The sequence below is a fragment of the Juglans regia genome, chromosome 4 (assembly GCF_001411555.2).
Source record: "Juglans regia cultivar Chandler chromosome 4, Walnut 2.0, whole genome shotgun sequence".
Taxonomy (NCBI): Eukaryota; Viridiplantae; Streptophyta; class Magnoliopsida; order Fagales; family Juglandaceae; genus Juglans; species Juglans regia.
The window spans coordinates 23491378-23511325 of record NC_049904.1 but is presented as its reverse complement, the minus strand read 5'-3'; the positions used below and the strand labels follow the sequence as shown (position 1 = coordinate 23511325).

At 37.7% G+C, this 19948-nt stretch overlaps 2 protein-coding genes across 3 annotated transcripts; both read right to left on the bottom strand.

The window, feature by feature from the left end:
- Window positions 1-2739: 2739 nt before the first annotated feature.
- LOC108990275 lies at window positions 2740-4724 on the bottom strand. The gene has a single exon (XM_018964192.2). The coding sequence runs from the start codon at window positions 4039-4041 to the stop codon at window positions 2917-2919; it is 1125 nt and encodes a 374-aa protein (XP_018819737.1). The 5' UTR covers window positions 4042-4724; the 3' UTR covers window positions 2740-2916.
- Window positions 4725-12279: 7555 nt separating this feature from the next.
- On the bottom strand, window positions 12280-15723 carry LOC108990260. Of its 2 annotated transcripts, none has more exons than XM_018964165.2 (2): window positions 14122-15723; window positions 12280-12658 (listed from the first exon to the last, which is right to left on the bottom strand). In XM_018964165.2, exon 1 carries the CDS (start codon window positions 15258-15260, stop codon window positions 14136-14138), a length of 1125 nt encoding a protein of 374 aa, XP_018819710.1. In that variant the 5' UTR covers window positions 15261-15723; the 3' UTR covers window positions 12280-12658; window positions 14122-14135. The 2 variants fall into 2 exon arrangements, with proteins under 2 accessions (XP_018819710.1, XP_018819711.1); XM_018964166.2 differs by having other exon boundaries at window positions 12322-12658; window positions 14117-15723.
- Window positions 15724-19948: the final 4225 nt, after the last annotated feature.

The window sequence follows — 19948 nt, the reverse complement described above, 5'->3', positions numbered from 1 at the left end:
AAGAACAAACTCAGCAGGGGAAATGATAGCACCTACCAGAGACAACGCCGAGGAGTTCACTTGAGTGGCGGAATTGCGGAGGAGTGCAGCCAACCTGAAGGATTTGACGCATAGGAGGTGGGTTGCGCTCGGAGGAGACTAGCCAATCTATAGTAGAGGGAGGAATGAGAGAGCACCACCCACAAACAGCGAATCTTGGGGAGTGAAGATGGGATTCGGGGGAGGGGAGACGGACGAAAAGGATTTGAGAAGCTGAGGGGAGATGAAGAGGATCTGAGAAGCCGATGGTCTTCTTCTTTCTCTTCATGTTTTCTTTTTCTTTTATGTTTTTTTTAAATAAAAATTACACTGACAACAGCAGGCCACATCAGCTTGATACGCAGATTCGCCTGTACCTAGACAAAATGATGCTAAAAAACCAAGGTATTTGTGATTTCATTTAAGCCTTCCCCCCCCCCCCAGAAAACTCCATGTTTCAGCTGAGATCAGGTCGTGTGTGGTGCCTGCACGTTCATACTCGCATTTAGAATTTTTCATCTTTGACACGTCGAACACATTGCAATACTGTTGTTACCCCATCCCTATGATTTGCTTCCTTTCCCAGCTTTTTAACATGTAATGGAATCCATACTTTTACTTCTAGACATACCTTGGGCATACCTTGGACATACCTTAGGCATACTTGGCTTCCGGGATTTGGAAGAGGTTTTCTGCTATCTTGGGCATACCTTATGACCTAAATAAACGCTGGTTTGAGTTGGTGTTACTTTGGTTTAGACGTGCGTCTAGCAAGTCTCAGGTGGGTTGTATTTTGGGTCTTCTTCCTTATATTATTATTTGGTAGTTGTGGCAATGCAGGTATAAGGCAAGGGTGGAAGGTAAATGCATCTCAACGTAAGAGCTTTGGAGATCTATTTGTGTGTGGCTAAGGAAAGTGCAAAGTAACTTGCCTAAATTTACAAAGATTGCCTTTGCCGATGAGGAGAACTTGATAGATTTGAACATTCAGATTATTCCAATTAAATCTGTGCAGGTTAAATTGGTTTGTTGGGTGAAGCCTAGGCATGGAAGATTTAAATTAAATATTGATGGTTGTAGCCAAGGTAATCCGAGGAGTTTAGGCGCAGGGGGAGAAATTCAGGACTTGCGTGGTGATATGGTGCTTTCTTTTTCATGCTATCTTGGGGTGGGTTCTAATAATCTTGTTGAGCTGAAGCCTTGTTAATAGGGTTGAAATATTGTCATGCTTTGGGTCTTCATCAAGTGGACATTGAGTTTGATTCCTTGGTTTGTGTATCTTGAGTTCAGAAAAAGCATTGTGGAGTGTAGTATTTAGAAGATTTCTGGAATGAGGCTATGAGATTGTTTGAAAGTGGGGATTTTGTTATTAATTATATTTATTGAGATGGAAATACGCCCACTGATTATTTAGCTAAAATGGGAGCTTAAAGTTCGACCTATGTTTAGAGATCTCTTTTGCATGTTCCAAACCACCTTAAAGGATTAATTCGCACGGATAAACTGTCCTTGCCTCATCTAAGAGGTCATTGAGTTGATGTTTTTCTTTTGGTTTCAGGTTTTTGGATTTGTTTTGGTGAGGATGTTCTTTTTCAGCATGTTGCATGTCGTTTAATCTTTTTATGCTTGTTATGTAACTAAGGTATTCTTTCGTCGTAAGTGGGAGTTTTTCTCAATAAATTTGGGATTGAGTCACTCTTGAACATGTGGCTCAAACTTTTATTTAAAAAAAAAAAAATACTTTTACTTCTGGACTAAGGCCACCCACATGTTGGTCAATACAACAAGTTCAACTGCTCTGAAGATCCATTTCTACAAAATTGACAGGAATAACAAGAGAACTATCAAGAGATTATATATCATGAGAACTAGTAACCATAACACACTGATAGCAGCACTCGGATGAAAGTTACTGATCTAGGGCAAACGAGCAAGGCGATTCTGACTCTTAGAACTCGGACACATAAAAATAGAGGCCCAAATTGAAAAATGGGTTGTTAATTTTAAGGCGATATCTTACTCCACAAACACTGAACAATTCGATGATAATGGAGCCATGTTTGGACAAACATGACAGATCAGTGCTGTGGACAGAATGTCTTCAATTCAATTGGTATTGGCAGAGCATCAGAGTCATCAATATGGATTTAATATTGCAACCAAATTCTCTCCTATGTCGTCAGAAAGAGCACAGTAACTCACCACACCAGAAATCCCCTGCCTTCACCAACCAGATTCAACTTTGGTCCAAGTTCCAACTAACGCCTAAGCAGCGGCCTCAATATTCAATTGTCAACTCACCAAAAAAATCTAAAAAACTCAATTATTTCTCTAGTAACGTTATAATACTCTCATTTTATTTTGATTACATTAAATAATATGTGATATATTCATTATCATTAAATGATAAAAAAATATGTAATAAATAATTATTTAATAATAATAAATATGTCACATTATATTTAATGAGATGATAGTATAATATATAAAATTTTCCTTATTTCTTACATTGAAACTATCCCCAACAAATGCTTGATCCAATCAACTTATATGGGTTGGGTTTGGTTGCATAAAATCAAATTATCTCATCTCACTTTTTATAATTATTATAATTTTATCAAATTTATCTATAAAATATAATAAATAATTTAATTTTTTTAAAATTTTAAATATAAATAATATTAAAAATTTATATTATAATAATATTTTATCTAATTTTTAATAAAATATCTCATCTCTTGATATGAGGTGCATGACCAAATTAGGCATTAACATACTCCAATAGTTGAATTTAGTTCTAAATGCACAGCAAACTCCACCCAAGTTCTAAAGCACTACAAAATTCTGACATCTTGCATGCAACACAAAATTTTCTCTACCTTACCTCAAATTCCCCCTTCATTTGGACACAGGCTTCTGCAAAAGCGCAGTCAAGTAAACGTCCCCGTTCTTCGAATTGGCCTTGATCCCCGTCGCCCACTTCACCTTCTTGTACCCCAATTTCCCAATCAACGGCGCATAAAGCTTGTCAAGATCCACCCTTTTGCTAAAGAAATGATCCAGCCACAGGTACCCTCCACCCCTCAACACTCTATCCACGTCGTAAAGCATGAACTCCATCGCCGTCAATGGTATCCACCTATTCACGGCGTGGCCGCACCGCACGAGATCCACCACACCGTCAAACACCGGAAACCGCTGCTGCAGCGGCACGTGCAGCGGAACTAGGCCTCTCAGAGCCACCGCCTCGTTGTATGGAGCGCCGAGGTTCATCGTCGTTGTCACAACAGTCACATTGTAGAGCTTCATCCGCGCCGCGAAAGTCCCGGTCCCGCCACCAATGTCGAGGCCGAGACGGAGCACAGAATTAGCCGCCTTGGCAATCTGTAACAGTTGTGGGATCGGGAGGTCGAGGTCGTCCCTGTAGCTCATCAATCGGGTGGCTTCCGCAGAGAGGTCGAAACCCAGGTTTGGGTAAGAGCGCACGAGGCAGTTGAAGCTTTTGCAAGTGTATTTATCCCACACAACGTTTTGATCCGGTAGCGAAGGAGAGAACGGGTCGTGGGAAAGAGACGAGGTGGGTTTTGGTGGGGTTTTGGAGAAGCACCGGCGGCGAGGGAGTGGATGGCAGCCACGCAGGATGAGGGACTCGGCCACCCCGTCGGAGTCCTGGGGGCAGAGAGAGAATGGGGTATAATTCATAAATCGGTGGAGAAGGTCTGGGTGGTAGTAGCAGGAGGTGGCGATGGGAGAGAGGAGGGAGTAGAGGAGGAGATCTGGCGGGAGGGTGGCAGAGGCAGCGGTGGGTTTGGTGGCAGGATTGGCGGTGGGTTGGAGGCGCGTGAGGCGGTTGATGGTGGCGCGTATGGTGTTGAGCTGGTGGAGAAGTCGGTCAGGGACAGGAGGTGGAGTAGGGGGCTTCCCAGAGGTTTGAATTGTGGAGGAGAGATGGTAGAGGGAGAGGATGTTGGTGGCCACCATGGCTACGAGAAGCAGCAGATTCAGATTCATTGTGAACCCCATTTATTTGCCTCCCTAGCTAGTTTCAGTCTCTACAACTTTAGATTTTAGCCTGGATCTCTGCTCTCTAGCTTGCTGGCTTTAGCTGTATCTGTATCGCTGTACACAGATTTTGCTTGCTTTTAAGCTTCACTGTTTGTTTGACTAATCAGTGAAAGTAAAGTCAAAAGCTTGTAAGATCCCGTGGGAGAGCTTCGGGTACAAGATTCAGATAATGTGTATTCCTTCTCTCTGCTTCTTCTTCTTCCCTGGGCATCACGAGGGACTGTAATGACGAAGGGGGGCCATGGAATCTGGAACCTCACAAAGTTTGATAAAAATCAAGTAGATTTGGTTGGGATCTAAAGGAGGAAAGTAAGGTTGCATGGGTCGGCCATAAGGACTCTGAGAGTCTCACCAGTCACCACTATTTTATTTCTGCATTTCCTCTTTCTTTCGACTTCGGGTTTGGTTCTGTAACAGAGAGTGGAAAATTAATGAATGCAGAAAGAAAATGTTAAAGAAAGGGAGAGAAATAAGAGGAGGCACGTGAATCAGGGACCAAAAGACCCCAACTTGTTGCTTGATAAAGGGATTCGTTCATGCAGAATGATGGTTGAGAAAGTGGCATCCTTGTGACCTGTCTGCTTTGTCTTGCTGTTTGCTGTTACCCAGATAAGGGTTTCTGAACTGAAGCATTGACAAAAAGACGTGTGATAATGTTTGGTTCTCTCATTTTTAAAAGAAGAATTTTCAAAAGAAAATTCAAATTATGGTTAAAAACTATTATATTTAATTATTTAAATATATCTATCTATTTTTACAAAGCAAATTATCTATAAAAAAAAAAAATCAAATTTTCGTATTCACTTTCACAAAACCTAATAAATCATGAAGAGACATTAGATTATTTGAGACTATTTATTACATTTCACTAATGAACCTATCATCTAATATCATATCATAAAATAATAAGAGAACGATAAAAAAAAAAATGATGAATAGATTTTTTCATAAACTATATAACTAAAACAAACTTATGATCCCGTCATAAAAAGAAAAAGAACTCAAACGACAAGTTACTGTCAATAATGATCTGATATCCATGAAATAAAAGACTATAGGGGAGCTAAGGATTAATATGTGAGTTGCGACCATTCGGATTAGGCAAGATGTATTTAATTAAACTAATTTAAATATGAAAAATATTATTCATTCATTATAGTAATTGTCATTCTCATTCATATATACAATGATACCACACATTTTAACACTACAAAAAAATATGGTTTTTGCAGTGCTCAAAATCGCCGCTAATACATGCACAAATCGCTGCACTTGATCAATTGCGGCGAGATATTGATCACTGGTCGTTCGACGAAATAAAGATGCATTTTCTGATACATCGTAGCGAAAGGCAAAACTTGCTAGGAAAACCACTTTTTTCGGCGAATTTTATTCGCCCCAAATAATGCCATGACACGTCGCAAAAGAGCGTTCCTGTTTGGTGCAAAATCGTTGGGAAAAATCAAAAGCGACGACCTATAGCGTCGTAAATAATTAAGAAAATTGCCGCAAAAAACTTTCTACCAATCCCAGCGATATTGTGATATCGTCGCTAAGAGGTAATTTATGGCGATAATAGTCGCCGCAAATGACGAGACTAAAATCACATAAATCTCAGTTTTCGTCGTGAAATTAGCTATTCCTACGGACGAGAAGTCGCCGCAAAAAAAGTTATTGCCGCAAAATATAGTTGCGTCGATTTCACAAGTCGACACGATAGTACCTAAACGTATATTTGCAGCGCATATAAATCGCTGAAGGTGATAATTTTCGGCAATGTATGGTCGCCGCTAATAGTTTATTACATTAATGTATATTTTTTATTCCAACGAGTTTTAATTCGCCGCAAATATGCTTTGGTTCATTTTTTTTTTTCATTCGCTGTTTTGGCTGGGCTTCATTTTCACACTTATTAATCTTGAAAACACATATTGCACTTCTTATTAATATGTGAGTTGCGACCATTCGGATTAGGCAAGATGTATTTAATTAAACTAATTTAAATATGAAAAATATTATAAATTGCTATCAATTTATTAATCGACATATGAAATGATTTATAAGTAAAACTAATAAAACTTAGGATGAAAAACATTATCACTCTTAAAATATATGATTAAAATCGATAATACGAAAAAGGGGGTTGATGGGTTTGAGCTCAATGCTTGCAAGCTTCTGGAGAGTTCGGTAACATTTTATGCTTGGCTTACCATTTTGATGAAATCTTACTGCCTTGCTGTGAATCAAAAGTAATGATATATACAACCATGTTATAATGATGGTATTTTTATAAAATGATGTTATTTTTTAAAGATATTTTATAAAAATATTTCTCATTTAAAATGTGAAAAATATTGTGTACTAAAAGACATGAATTTTGGAACTTGTCATCTTGTTGAAAAGTTGGATCGAGACTCAAATATCCAGAAAAAGCCCTTAGGACAGGCATGTTAATATGTAAATCTCCAAAATAATTCCAATAATGCATGTCAAAGAAGGTTTTGATTCTTTCTCTCGAGATGTAAATGGATCATCTAATAGGATTTTATTGCAGAAAAAGATCACCGTTTGTTTTCGTAAATAAGATGAGATGAGTTGAAATTAAAGTAAAAAGTTGAATAAAATATTATTAGAATATATATCTTTACTATTATTTTTATTTTGGGATTTGAAAAAATTTGAATTGTTTATTTTATTTTGTGTGAAATTTTGAAAAAATTGTAATGATTAAATTAGATTAAATGATATGAGTTGAGAGGAGTTGTAAAAACAAATGAAGAAAAACTTTCTCGATTTTTTTCTAATCCGGTTTTAAAATTCTTGAATGCAAACAATTTTTAGGCCATAGGATAAGGAGAATTTTTCTTTGCATTATCCAAGTGTAGTTATGAGAAAATTTTGTGAAGAACTTGTACACTACCAAGATTAGTCGAGACTTTATTCCAAAAATGCTAAAAAAAAAAAAAATTACTCCAATATGGTTTTGGACATCTGATCAGTAACGAGGCCGGAGATACTAGAGACCATGTGGGAGTTTTTTGGTCAAACTTTGCAGATCTAGAACTTTTTGCAAGAGGAATTGTGTGTGGAGACATTCAACTATCTTTGTAATATCAAATGTGATTCCATTAACGATGCCAATGAATTTTTATACCACCATAGATCTTTCGAAATTTATATGCAGTACAATGTCCCAGTTCTTTGTCATAATCCAAGAACTCCATTTTTAGGTCAATATTCTATATATATCTCCATTCCTAGAATTCCAATCTACTTGGAATTTCATGCAAATATTATTATTCTCTATAAATCCTTGGAGAGAAATTTTTTCTTGAATCATCATGCAGCTGCTGCAAATCATAGGATGCTCTATAATACAATTTTTTTTTTTTTTTAAATATAAAACAATTCTCTTAAAAGTACCCTCCAATAGATCTTGTATTTCATCCTTAATTTTACATTATGCTATAGTAGCATGCTAGATATAGAGGGAACTATTCATAAATATAAACATTTTAAATTAGTTTCTCTTAGGGGTGCTACCCGCTTGGCCCACCCCCCGCCCCACTACCGGGGGCTGGGGTTGAAACCGCATCCCGCCCTGCCCCCCGCTCAACCCAATATCTAAAATTTTTTTTAGACCCAAATTATAATATAATTTCAATTATAAATTGAAATTTATACATTTTAAAAAAATATAAACTTATTAGAGTTATGTTTTGGATTGTCTTGACCTCCTAGGCCAACCATTATATAGGAGGTCAAAACAATACAATAGTCATACTTAAGCAATGTGGGACTTAACAGTAAGTCTCACATTACTTAAATATGACTATTGTAATGCATTGTCCTCCTATATAAATGTTGGCATAGGAGGTCAAGACAATCCATTAACTTGAAGTCCCCGCCCCACTACCGGGGGGTAGGGTTGAAACCGCACCCCATCCCGCCCCCCGCTCAACTCAATATCTAAAATTTTTTTTAGACCCAAATTATAATATAATTTATACATTTTAAAAAAATATAAATTTATTAGAGTTATATTTTGGATTGTCTTGACCTCCTATGCCAACCATTATATAGGAGGTCAAGACAATACAATAGTCATACTTAAGCAATGTGGGACTTAACAGTAAGTCTCACATTGCTTAAATATGACTATTGTATTGCATTGTCCTCCTATATAAAGGTTGGTGTAGGAGGTCAAGACAATCCATTAACTTGAAGTTGAATTCAAGTTTTTAATAAATTGTATATATCTATATACAATATATTTATATAAATTATTTATATAAATATTAAAAACTATAATTTTTTTATATTAAAAATGGGAGGGGTGCGGAGCGGGGGGAAGGGACGGGGCCCCACTGCCCACCCCAAGTTTCTCTCTCCTACTGTTGATTTTCTCCATTTCTTCAAAAATCATTTATTTTCATTTCAGATCATCTCTCTCATTCTCACACTTCTTTGCTAGCCGCCAAAGACAAAATTTGAAGTTGAATTAATCTCTTTTTTTTTTTTCATTATATAATCTCTTTTTTTCATTATATAATATCTTCTTTTTATTTTTTGAATTAATTTATATTTTGGTTTAGTTTATAAATTTGAATTAATTTAAAATATAATATAATTATATGACATTGTATATGGAGATATATTGCAAATATCAAAAGATTTGAGGATATCATTAATAGCTAGAGAAAATATTTGAAATGAATAAAAAAATATTAAAAAGTATAATATTTAAATGATATGAAGAAAAAATAGATAAGCTGATTTATGATCTATTGTAAAAATCAGTATGTAAAATAAAATAAAAATAGATTTTGATGATGTATTTTAAATGATAAGATGAAAAATCCATTGGTAGTGCTATAAAATGACAATAGATTTAGATATCGTGATCAATGCCTAGCTATGAGATAAACAATTTCTCAACTTTCTTACCTCTCTATGTTTTTCTTCAATATTAAAAAGATCTCAAAATTTTAACAAGAAAAGCATCATTTATGATGTAAAACCTTATACCCCATCATCCTCTTTTGTAGCCATGAAGTGTGTGTGTATATATATTATATATATTATTTAGGATATTTATAAGAGAAGATTTTTCTTTTTAAAATCTACCCGAGCCAATGGAAGTTATGAAAGCTTTGTTTCACCATACTAATATAAGCCAAAGGTATCTTTAATTTAGTTAGCATGTTTGTGAATATATAATGCTATCCCTTGGATCACATGGAAACTGCATTTATATTGTTGATGATCCTTAATCTATTTTGTATGCAGGCCACCATCAAGATTTTCATCTTGTTAGATGGAACAATGCAGAAACTGAAATATGGACACATGCAATTGGTAAGAGATAACCACTAATGTATCCTATAATAAGATTCTTTCTAACTAGGGGTGGACGACGGACGCCACCGCCTGTCCATCCATGCCCCCTTTTGGTTCCCACCTGTCAATTGTAGCCTGCGGGGCATCTTCTTGCATGGTGAAGCCATGTGGAGATGGAGCCCAAGTTAGGCCTAGGCCTGCGTAGGATATCCCCGTTCGGCCTGCACACACACGCACACATAATAGGTTCATAATGAAATCCCAAAATGACGTTGTTTCATTACAAGGTTACAAAACCCTATGTATAAATATCACATTTTCTCTCTCTTTTCTCATTCTCTCATTCTAGACTCCCAGCCACCTCCCCTCCCCCTCCCCCTCCCCCTCCCCCTCCCTCATCTTCTCCACTATTCTCTTCTGATTTTTCTTCCCGTTTGTTAGACTTTCATGCCTCAATGCCAGTGGCCATGACCCATGCCACCATCCTCTACTTCTCTCTCCTTTGTCTTCGTCTCCCTCTTCCCTACTTCTCCTTCTCTTCCTCTAAGTCGTCAGAGATGAGAGAACTTCTATTTGTAACTTTGTTCTCATGAGTAATGACTAGCAGCTGCTAGGAGTGCTACCCGCCCACGCATGGGCCAAGGGGGGGACAGTTTGAGCCCCCGTACCTTGGTATCGGGGTGCCTCCTGTTTAGATACCGAGGGTGGAGTGGGGGCAATCCGCTTGCCCCTACCCCGCCCACCCACGATGAATAAGTTAAAAACAATCGAAAGAGCTAAAAAAATCCAAAATAATGGAAAATCCACAACTCAGAAAACAACAAAAAGATTTAAAACAACATATCTAAGCAAACTCTACAAAGAACCACAACCATTGTTGTGGGTCTCTTCACAAAATCACGGCCACTTGTGGCCACGGTTCCCTTCACAAACCCACGACCATTCAATTTCGCGGGGGAGGAAGAGTCAAAGAGAATGAGAAAGGGAGAAAATGAGCCTAGGAGAAGGATGAGGAGGAAGAAAAGAGAGGGGAGGAGAAGAAGAGAGAGAGAGAGAGAGAGAGAGAGAGAGAGAGAGAAGGTGGGAGGAGAAAAAGACAGGGGGAGGTGGAGGGTTAGGTTTAAACTTAAACCTAACTGTAAACGATGTCGTTTTTAAGAGTGTTTTTTAAACATATATATAGTGCATGGGCCAGGGTAAGCCCCAGGCTGGCTTGGGCCTAGCCCCCGGCTCCCAACTCTGCCTGCACACCCCCATCTGCGAACAAGGGCCCTTGCCTCGGCTAGGTGGATGCCGGACAAGGTGGCAGGTGGTGGTGCTTTGCTGCCCAACTCTAGTGGCTACGACCGTGAGCCCGTGATGCCGTGACGGGTCTTTAAGTTTAATGACCCACGACCATGACTGTGGCGACCATGGGCCATACAGATCTGCCCATAAATTTGTATAACCCATGACCATGGTTGTGGCCAGTGGGTCTGTTGTTCGGTTTGTTAGATTTCTTATTTTTAAGTTTTTATTTTTATTTTTGTTTGGATTTATAAGAATTGTATTTTGTAATACTTTGTACGATGTTGTTGGAATTTTTGTAAGATTTGTATAGTGTATTTCGTAACCGTGTAACGCAATGTTGGATGGGCAACGAACGTATTGAGTGGCCAATCCACCCCCGCCATCTAGACGGGGGCACCTACCCACGGGAGGTAGTGCTCTAAGGTTCGGGGGCCCAAATTGTCACCCCACGGGGAATCGTCGACGGACTGGACACCGGGGGTGCGGGTAGCACCGGTATAATTCTAACAAGACTTAGAAGTTGCTAACTTCATTGTATCCTTGTCATTAAAAGAGGCTGCCAGATATCACTCTACGAGGCATTGGAATTGATTATTTTCTCTAGATCCAGACGATATTATTCTTATCATTGTTTTTGCACGAGCTTCTGAACTGGATATTTCTTTCTTTCTTTTCTTTTTTAACATGCTTTGCATTTGTGAAGGTGGACTTGATGTGCAAAACCTGTTGAGGCGAAACTAGCATAAAGATGATGTAGAAACGTTGCAAGGATGCTGTGTCAGCCAAAAACTGCTTCCTTTCTGGTCGATATTTTGGTTTTGGAAGGGGACTACCTTAGAGTAGCATTTGTCTGTTTAAGAAAGAGGGATTATATGAATGTCAATTGGCGTTCTTGTCTTCACTAAGAAGATGAGTGCTAATATGACAAATAAGCTAACAGTCAAGAGGCTGGCAATCAATAGAAACAGAGTCATGGCCGTCTCAGAATATAAGCATCCACGTTAATCTAAGGTTGATATTAGAGAACTAGGTTCAAACCCCTTACCATTATAAAAAAGAGGTTTGATATTCAAGAAAGTTAACAACATAGGTTGTGTTTGGATATTGAAATGAGTTGAGTTGAGTTGAGATGATAAAATATTATTAGAATATTATTTTTTAATATTATTATTATTTTGAGATTTGAAAAAGTTGAATTGTTTATTATATTTTCTATTGAGATTTGAAAAAATTATAATGATGAGTTGAGATGAATTAAGTTTGGTAACCAAACTCACCCATAATCGACAAAGTAAAAGCTTAAATGAAGAGTGAAATGATTTTCCTTTTTAGCTGGTAGTGGAGACAAGATTGTCAACAAGACAGGGTCGTGATAGAATAAAGCCAGATTATCCAACTTGGCGGCACATGATTTCTATGAACCCTTTCTGGCTGTATTACCAGGCAGCAATAGCACCTAAAAAGGCAAAGAGTTTTTATCCTTCTTTTTTGTTACCCTTTCTCTATGCTTTGCTTCCTTTCCCCACTTTTTAACATGCAATGGAATCCATACTTTCACTTTTATGGTAGGATGTTAATAAAGGTTATCCACGAGTAATTACTCCTGTCTCATCACAATATGTCATGCCATTGAAAGTTAGGACTACATTTTATGGTAGGATGTTAATACCAAATCAGGAGTACCTAAAAATTTCCACCCACCTCATATAAACCTTTCCCCCAAAGGTCCCAGATCCCTGTAGATATACAACCATAATTATAACTCTTATGCTTTGCATTCTACGACCCCTTACATCCCCTATAAGATGTAAGTGTATAACCCACCCTGCTAGAAGTAATATATTTTGCTTGCTAAACTACTTTCCCAAGGACTATATCTTCTAGGAGTGTACGAAATCACGGTATCCAATCCTTTGAGGGGGGCAATATTCTCAGCAATCAATACCTGCAAGCCAACCAGAATCCACCAAAAGCGGTCAAAATATAAGTTGCAGAAAGAAGCATGAATAGACAATTTTGGATCTTGGTACCTGTTCATTAATTTAGATAGATTCATTTTTAAGTTTCATGAGGAGAAAATAGAGAACAGGCTACAGAGAGAAAAGGAAAATCAAATCCTCCAGGGATTAGAACTTGCTGGACTTCCTAGGATATGACAGTATAACTCACAGAAGGATCAAACCACCACAGATCATAATGATTTACGAAACTTAGCCAAGCAAGAATATGATGTCTTTAGGTTGTTTGGATTCGTAAGGAACCCATTAATTTTTGACAATCCTATTCAGTTTTCTGCGCATGTAAACTTATGCAATAAAGTTGTATCCTATTTGATTTTTTATTGATGCTAGGTGTATCCATTACTAGTTGGCTTGTGTCCATTTTATGCAATAAATAGACAGTTTATATCCGTCTCTAGTTCCTAACTAGGTGTAATCTCTTGTATACTTGCTGTGTACTTGAGCTATGCCTATTTCAATATCAATAAGATATCTTCTTACTTATCAAAAGCATTTGTTCTTGAATTAGATTGAAAATGTTGACTGACGAACAATTCATCACTACTATGGGTTATTAACCTTTGCCTAGAGTATATGTGCATTTTAAGGGATTATCCAGTTTAATGCATAGCATGCCAACTCACTTTCTTTACCAGAATCCATTGCACAGCCCAAAAACAAAGGTTCACTTCTCAGGAAAACTCATTCACTCTAGAAGGGAAGATTATACCTGTATACAGTAGAGATCTCAAGAAAACTAGTGACGATATCACAGCCATAGCAGGACTCGGGTGAAAAGGTTACTGATCTAGGGCTCAAGAAACTCGATTCTTTTTACTTATTAAAAAAAAAAAAAAAACGGTTCCAGAACAGTTACGTAGATGCGGATTCTGATTGTTGAACTTGGGCACATCAAAAGAGAGTGCCAAAATGACAATAAGTTTGTGAATTTAAGGCAATATCTACCTCCAGAAACACTGAAATAATTCGATGATATTGCAGCCATACTTTAGCAAACAAAAGTACAAGACAGATCTGTGCTGTGGACAATATCTCATCAAAATCAATTGGAATTGGCAGAGCCTCAAAGACATAAATATAAATATAATAAGCAACCAAATTCTCTCCTATGCTATCAGAAAGAGCAACAAATTCCTTGCCTTCACCAACCGGATTCAACTTTTTTCCAACTAACGCATAAGCAACACCCTTTACACTCAATTGTCCTCTCACCAAAAAACCGAGCATACTCACATTGAAAGTAGCACCAACAAATGCTGGATCCGACCAACTTATATTTAACATACTGCAACCTAATTCTAAATGCACAGCAAACTCCACCCAAGTTCTAAAGCACTATAAAATTCTGACATTTTGCATACAACACAGAAAATTTTCTCTACCTTACCTCAAACTCCCCCTTCATTTGGACACAGGCTTCTGCAAAAGCGCAGTCAAGTAAACGTCCCCGTTCTTCGAATTGGCCTTGATCCCCGTCGCCCACTTCACCTTCTTGTACCCCAATTTCCCAATCAACGGCGCATAAAGCTTGTCAAGATCCACCCCTTTGCTAAAGAAATGATCCAGCCACAGGTACCCTCCACCCCTCAACACTCTATCCACGTCGTAAAGCATGAACTCCATCGCCGTCAACGGTATCCACCTATTCACGGCGTGGCCGCAACGCACGAGATCCACCACCCCGTCGAACACCGGAAACCGCTGCTGCAGCGGCACGTGCAGCGGAACCAGGCCTCTCAGAGCCACCGCTTCGTTGTACGGAGCGCCGAGGTTCATCGTCGTTGTCACCACAGTCACATTGTAGAGCTTCATCCGCGCCGCGAAAGTCCCAGTCCCGCCACCAATGTCGAGGCCGAGACGAAGCACAGAATTAGCCGCCTTGGCAATCTGTAACAGTTGTGGGATCGGGAGGTCGAGGTCGTCCCTGTAGCTCATCAATCGGGTGGCTTCCGCAGAGAGGTTGAAACCCAGGTTTGGGTAAGAGCGAACGAGGCAGTTGAAGCTTTTGCAAGTGTATTTATCCCACACAACGTTTTGATCCGGTAGCGAAGGAGAGAACGGGTCGTGGGAAAGAGACGAGGTGGGTTTTGGTGGGGTTTTGGAGAAGCACCGGCGGCGAGGGAGTGGATGGCAGCCACGCAGGATGAGGGACTCGGCCACCCCGTCGGAGTCCTGGGGGCAGAGAGAGAATGGGGTATAATTCATATATCGGTGGAGGAGGTCTGGGTGGTAGTGGCAGGAGGTGGCGATGGGAGAGAGGAGGGAGTAGAGGAGGAGATCCGATGGTATGGTGGCGGTGCCGGCGGCGGCTTTGGTGGCAGGATTGGGGGTGGGTTGGAGGCGGGTGAGGCGGTTGATGGTGGCGCGTATGGTGTTGAGCTGGTGAAGAAGTCGGTCAGGGACAGGAGGCGGAGCTGGGGGTTTCCCAGAGGTTTGAATAGTGGAGGAGAGATGGTAGAGGGAGAGGATGTTGGTGGCCACCATGGCTACGAGAAGTAGTAGATTCAGACTCATGGTGAACCCCATTTTTCTACCTCCCTTGTTCAGCCTCGACTCTACAGCTTTTGCTTTTAGGAGGATCTCTGCTCTCTAGCTTGCTGGCTTTTGCTGTATCTGTATCGCTGCACACAGATTTTGCTTGCTTTAAGATTCACTGTTTGTTTGGCTATTCAGTGAAAGTAAAGTTAAAAGCTTTAAGATCCGATATGTGAGATCGTCGGGTACAAGATTCAGATAATGTGCTTTCTTTCTCTCTGCTTCTTCCCAAGGCCGTTACGAGGAACTGTAACGGCGAAGGAGAGCCATGGAATCTGGAACCTGAAAAAGTTTGATGCAAATCAAGTAGATTTGGTTGGGATGTAAAGGAGGAAAGAAGGGTTGCATGGGTCGGCCATAGGGAGGTGAGAGTCTCAGCAGTCACCGCTATTTTATTTCCGCTTTTCCTCTTTCTTTCGACTTCGGATTTGGTTTTGTAACGACAGTCAACAAATACGGGAAAATTAATGAATGCAGAAAATGCTAAAGAAAGGGGGGAGAAAATAAGTGGAGGAGGCACGTGAATTTGGGACCCAAGTCCAACTTGTTCTTTGTCAAAGGATTCGTTCATGCAGATAAGATCATTTTAGTTAAATTTTTTCTCAAATTTTAGTTAAAAATTATATTTTTTTTAAATTTTATTCATCTTTTCATAACTTCATACGTGTAATTTTTTATTTTATTAAAATAATATTTTATTTTATTTATTAAATTTTCTACTCATTTATTTGTATATCTTTAATTATTTTATTTATTTTTTAATTCTTCTACGTACAGTTGGAAGTTACAACGGTGGAGGAGTCGCCTGCCACATTAGCCTGCCACTTAGGAAAAAAAAACGAAAAACAAACAAAAATAAAAGAAAAAAGCTAATCATCTGAAAGAAATAAAGTTACAACAAGTGCACGAGCTCTTAGTCTTCAAAGGAAGGGGTCTCTCAATGTGGATAAATGAACTTCAAGAGAGCATTTTGGTGATCTTCGTGGGTCTCATCTTCATCAACAGTAGAACACCACTATTGTCCGCTCCTCTCTCTTTCTCTCTCTTTGGTCTTTAGTTCCATGACCGTTTGACAACTGCAACACAACTACCAGAAGAGACTCACTCTCTCTATCGCTGAAAGGAAAATATAATCTGTTTTCAAGCATCCGAGAATAATCTAGAAAAGCTCTACTTTTTTTCATTTTTCTTTTCTCTTCATTAGTTTGGCTAAGGAATTTCTTTTAGTTCATTCTTCTACAGTTCTACTGTTGTTTTCATCTATACGAAACGGGTTCGTCCGAGGTATGTACTTTTTTGTTCTACTCTCTGTTGCCGAGAAAGCAACAAAGAATAGGCATATTAATCCATAGAATTCAATATCCAGCACATTACCATGCTGCCTTCATTCCTTTGTAATTCAGAGCATCGACTTATTGTCCACATAATACTCCATAACATAGCATTCAAAAACCTGTCATATTCCAAAATATTTTATTTGAAAAATACAATAAAAAAATAAACAAGAACGTAGAAAACCCAACATAGAACAAACAACACTGAAAAGAACCAGACTGAGGATGGATGTCACTAGAAAGAGTTCTTGCGGCAATGTTTGCTTCTATGCTCTTAGAACTTGCATTTAGAGCTGAAACATCAATTATCATCATATGAGAGCAAAATGTTATACTTTTTCAAGTAAGTTGTTGACTTTTGCTCTAGCTATTTCCCTGTACTCCGTATTTATAGATCAAGAAGCAAATACCAACACCCAAATCCTTCACGATCCGGTAGGTTACATCTTTTGAACTACTTCAACTCCTTTCTTTTCCACCAACGATTAATTCCCAAACCCAACAACAACAACAATAAACTCTCACATCCAAAGATTTGATTGGCTTAATCTTGAAATGGAGTGAAATTAGAGAGAACACAAAGCACTTTAGACCCAACGAATGGAAAAATATAAATACCCACAATACCTACACAGAGAACCATCACGACACTGAGGGAGGGAGGGCGACGGCTTCGAGGGGAGGGACGTACCATCCTCGACGAAGGCGCTTCGAGGGGATGGAATCACCGTCTTCGACAGAAAGGTAATCGTGGAAGGATTGAGAGAGGGAGTTCTAAACCGAGGAGAGGAAACGCATAGGGTGGGAATGAGGAAGGAAAAATCTTTTTAGAGAAGGCTGTGGAATTGAAACGAAACGGTGCGTTGCAATGAGGAAAAAAATTTGAGGGAAATTTCTGAAATTGAAACGGTGCGTTTCAATTAAATGAATCCACATCAGCAGCCGCTTACACGACATTTATCCCGAGCGACTGAATCTATAATTTCTCATTTTTTTTATCTTTCAGGAAAAGAGCAGAAGAAAATTTTTTAACTTATTTTTTTTCACATTTTTATAATTATTTAATTATTTTTTGTACCCATGTTTTTTATTTTTCATTTGTAACGATTCTTTTAAACTACTTGTTTCTTTAAACGATAATATTTTTAAAATCAATGCTTTGTAAAAATAATATTTAGAAAAAAAAAAGCATATTTTTACAAATGGTTAATTTTTTTTTTAAAAAAAAGGATCATCTCAATGGTGACATTTTTTTTCAAATTTTAACTATAACAAATATGAGTATGATAGAAAGTGTAGATAATTGAAAAAATAATTTATTTTGTTGGTTAGAATAAAAATTTGTATTTACTAATTTATGGATGAATAGTAACTCTCCTTATTTAGAGAGTTACTGTTCAAATCCTAAAACCTTCTCCTAAAATAGGCAATTGGATGGAGAGGAATTAAAAAAAAAAAAACTAAATTTTAGGTAATTAAAAGCTTTAGGCATACACATCCGTATGCTCTAAAAAGACGTTATCATGTTTGGATAACTACTGTTTTACATATGGTTCTGTTTAGATGTTGAGCTGAGTTGAAATGAGTTAGGTTGTTTATGAATAGTAGTGAGTTGAGATGATGGAATGAATTTTATAGGACCCACTTAAGATAAATTTAGATGTATTTAGATATTAATATAAGTTTATATTTATTTATAGAAAGTTGAAAAATGTTCTGAGTCATATGTGTATAGAGGTGTTGAGTTGAAAAATGTCTTATGTGTAAAGAGGTTTTGAGTTAAGTAATGTTTAATGATTTGGGAGTTGAGTGTTTGAATGTTAGATTCAAACTCAGTACGTTCTAACATCCAAACGGGGCCTAAAAAGAAAACTCAACTTCAATTTAATTATCTTTTAATTTGAAAACTAGTTTTTATTTCAAACTCTGTAAACTTTTTTTTTTTTGTGCCTTTGCTTCTTTTGGGTGTATTTTAACTCAAGTTTGTGGGGTTTTTTTGTGACAGTACGTCTGGGGTATTGTGCAGGAGGCGGGTAGCATTTGCATGCATGGAAGCAGCTACTTTTCTGCTCACTATATGTTCTATATATATATATATATATATAAGGGACTCTCTCTGGATCTCTATATGTGGGTCTGTCACTTAAACATACTAAGAATATATATAATCCATAAATGTCTCTATATATAAATCACAGAAACTATATATATATATATATATATATATATATAAATACATATATCTCGTAGGATCTCATATATAAATTCATAAACTGGGCTCTATATATAAATCCTCTTCAAGGCTCTATATATATAAAATGCCGTTGAAACTATATATATATATATATATATATATATATATATATATATATATACTTAGATATATATATATATATATATATATATATATATATAAATTTGATAATATATAAATGTAAATATATATAATACAAATTATATATAGGTCATTGTGTGGTTAATTTGAGAGATGTGTGGTTTGGATGATGCCACGTAAGGTGTGTAAAAGTGGCTGCTCCCAATATTTTTCCTATTATATATCACAACCTCTCTTTTTATGGGATCCAACTTATATTCATTTTATATATTATCAATTATTTTATATATGTATATATACACACGCGCATAGGAATGAGACAAATTCACACACTTATACATGTATTTATACAATTAATTATCAATTCTTACTTCATATTGAAAAACTCTACTCGCACTCGGTGTTGGGAACCTCCCGCGTACACGTCCATCCACGTGTAAAAATGAAATGGGGCGTTTCATTCAAATTCGGATATATCTCTTCTTCTCATAATCTTCCTATTTTCTTCTCATCTTCATCTTCTCATTTGAAACGCAACACTCTCTTTCATATACCCACATATTTGACTTCGGAAGCAAGCTTCTCCACAGACGACCAGAGGGACGAAACATGAAGACAGGTTCTTCTCCATGTAATAATCGAAAATCAGAGAACAAAGAAAGCGGGGAAAGAGACTTTCTTCAAGCCCAGAGGGGGGGACATACAAAGATCTTTAAAGGAAGTCTTTTTTTAGTAGCTCCAGTTTCATTTGCTTTTGCTTCTGAAGTTGACTTTGTTTAATCCACTTCCCCACAAAAGCCATTGCGATCCACGATGAAAAATAACTGGAAAAAAGAGCTTTTCGCAAAACATTGCACTTTCCCTTCTCTGATCAGGTATGCGTTTTATGTCTTTCCTTTCTCTTTCTTTGGCCCTTTGTCTTTGGAGATTTCTTTGTTTAGTTTCTCGTTTGGCTGCTGAGTGATTGTGGGAAAAGATAAAGAACGGAAAGTGGAGATGAATGGAGGCGT

Excerpts from the sequence above, each read along its gene's own strand:
- LOC108990260 (XM_018964165.2), bottom strand. The coding sequence starts at position 15,260 with ATGGGGTTCACCATGAGTCTGAATCTACTACTTCTCGTAGCCATGGTG.
- LOC108990275 (XM_018964192.2), bottom strand. The coding sequence starts at position 4,041 with ATGGGGTTCACAATGAATCTGAATCTGCTGCTTCTCGTAGCCATGGTG.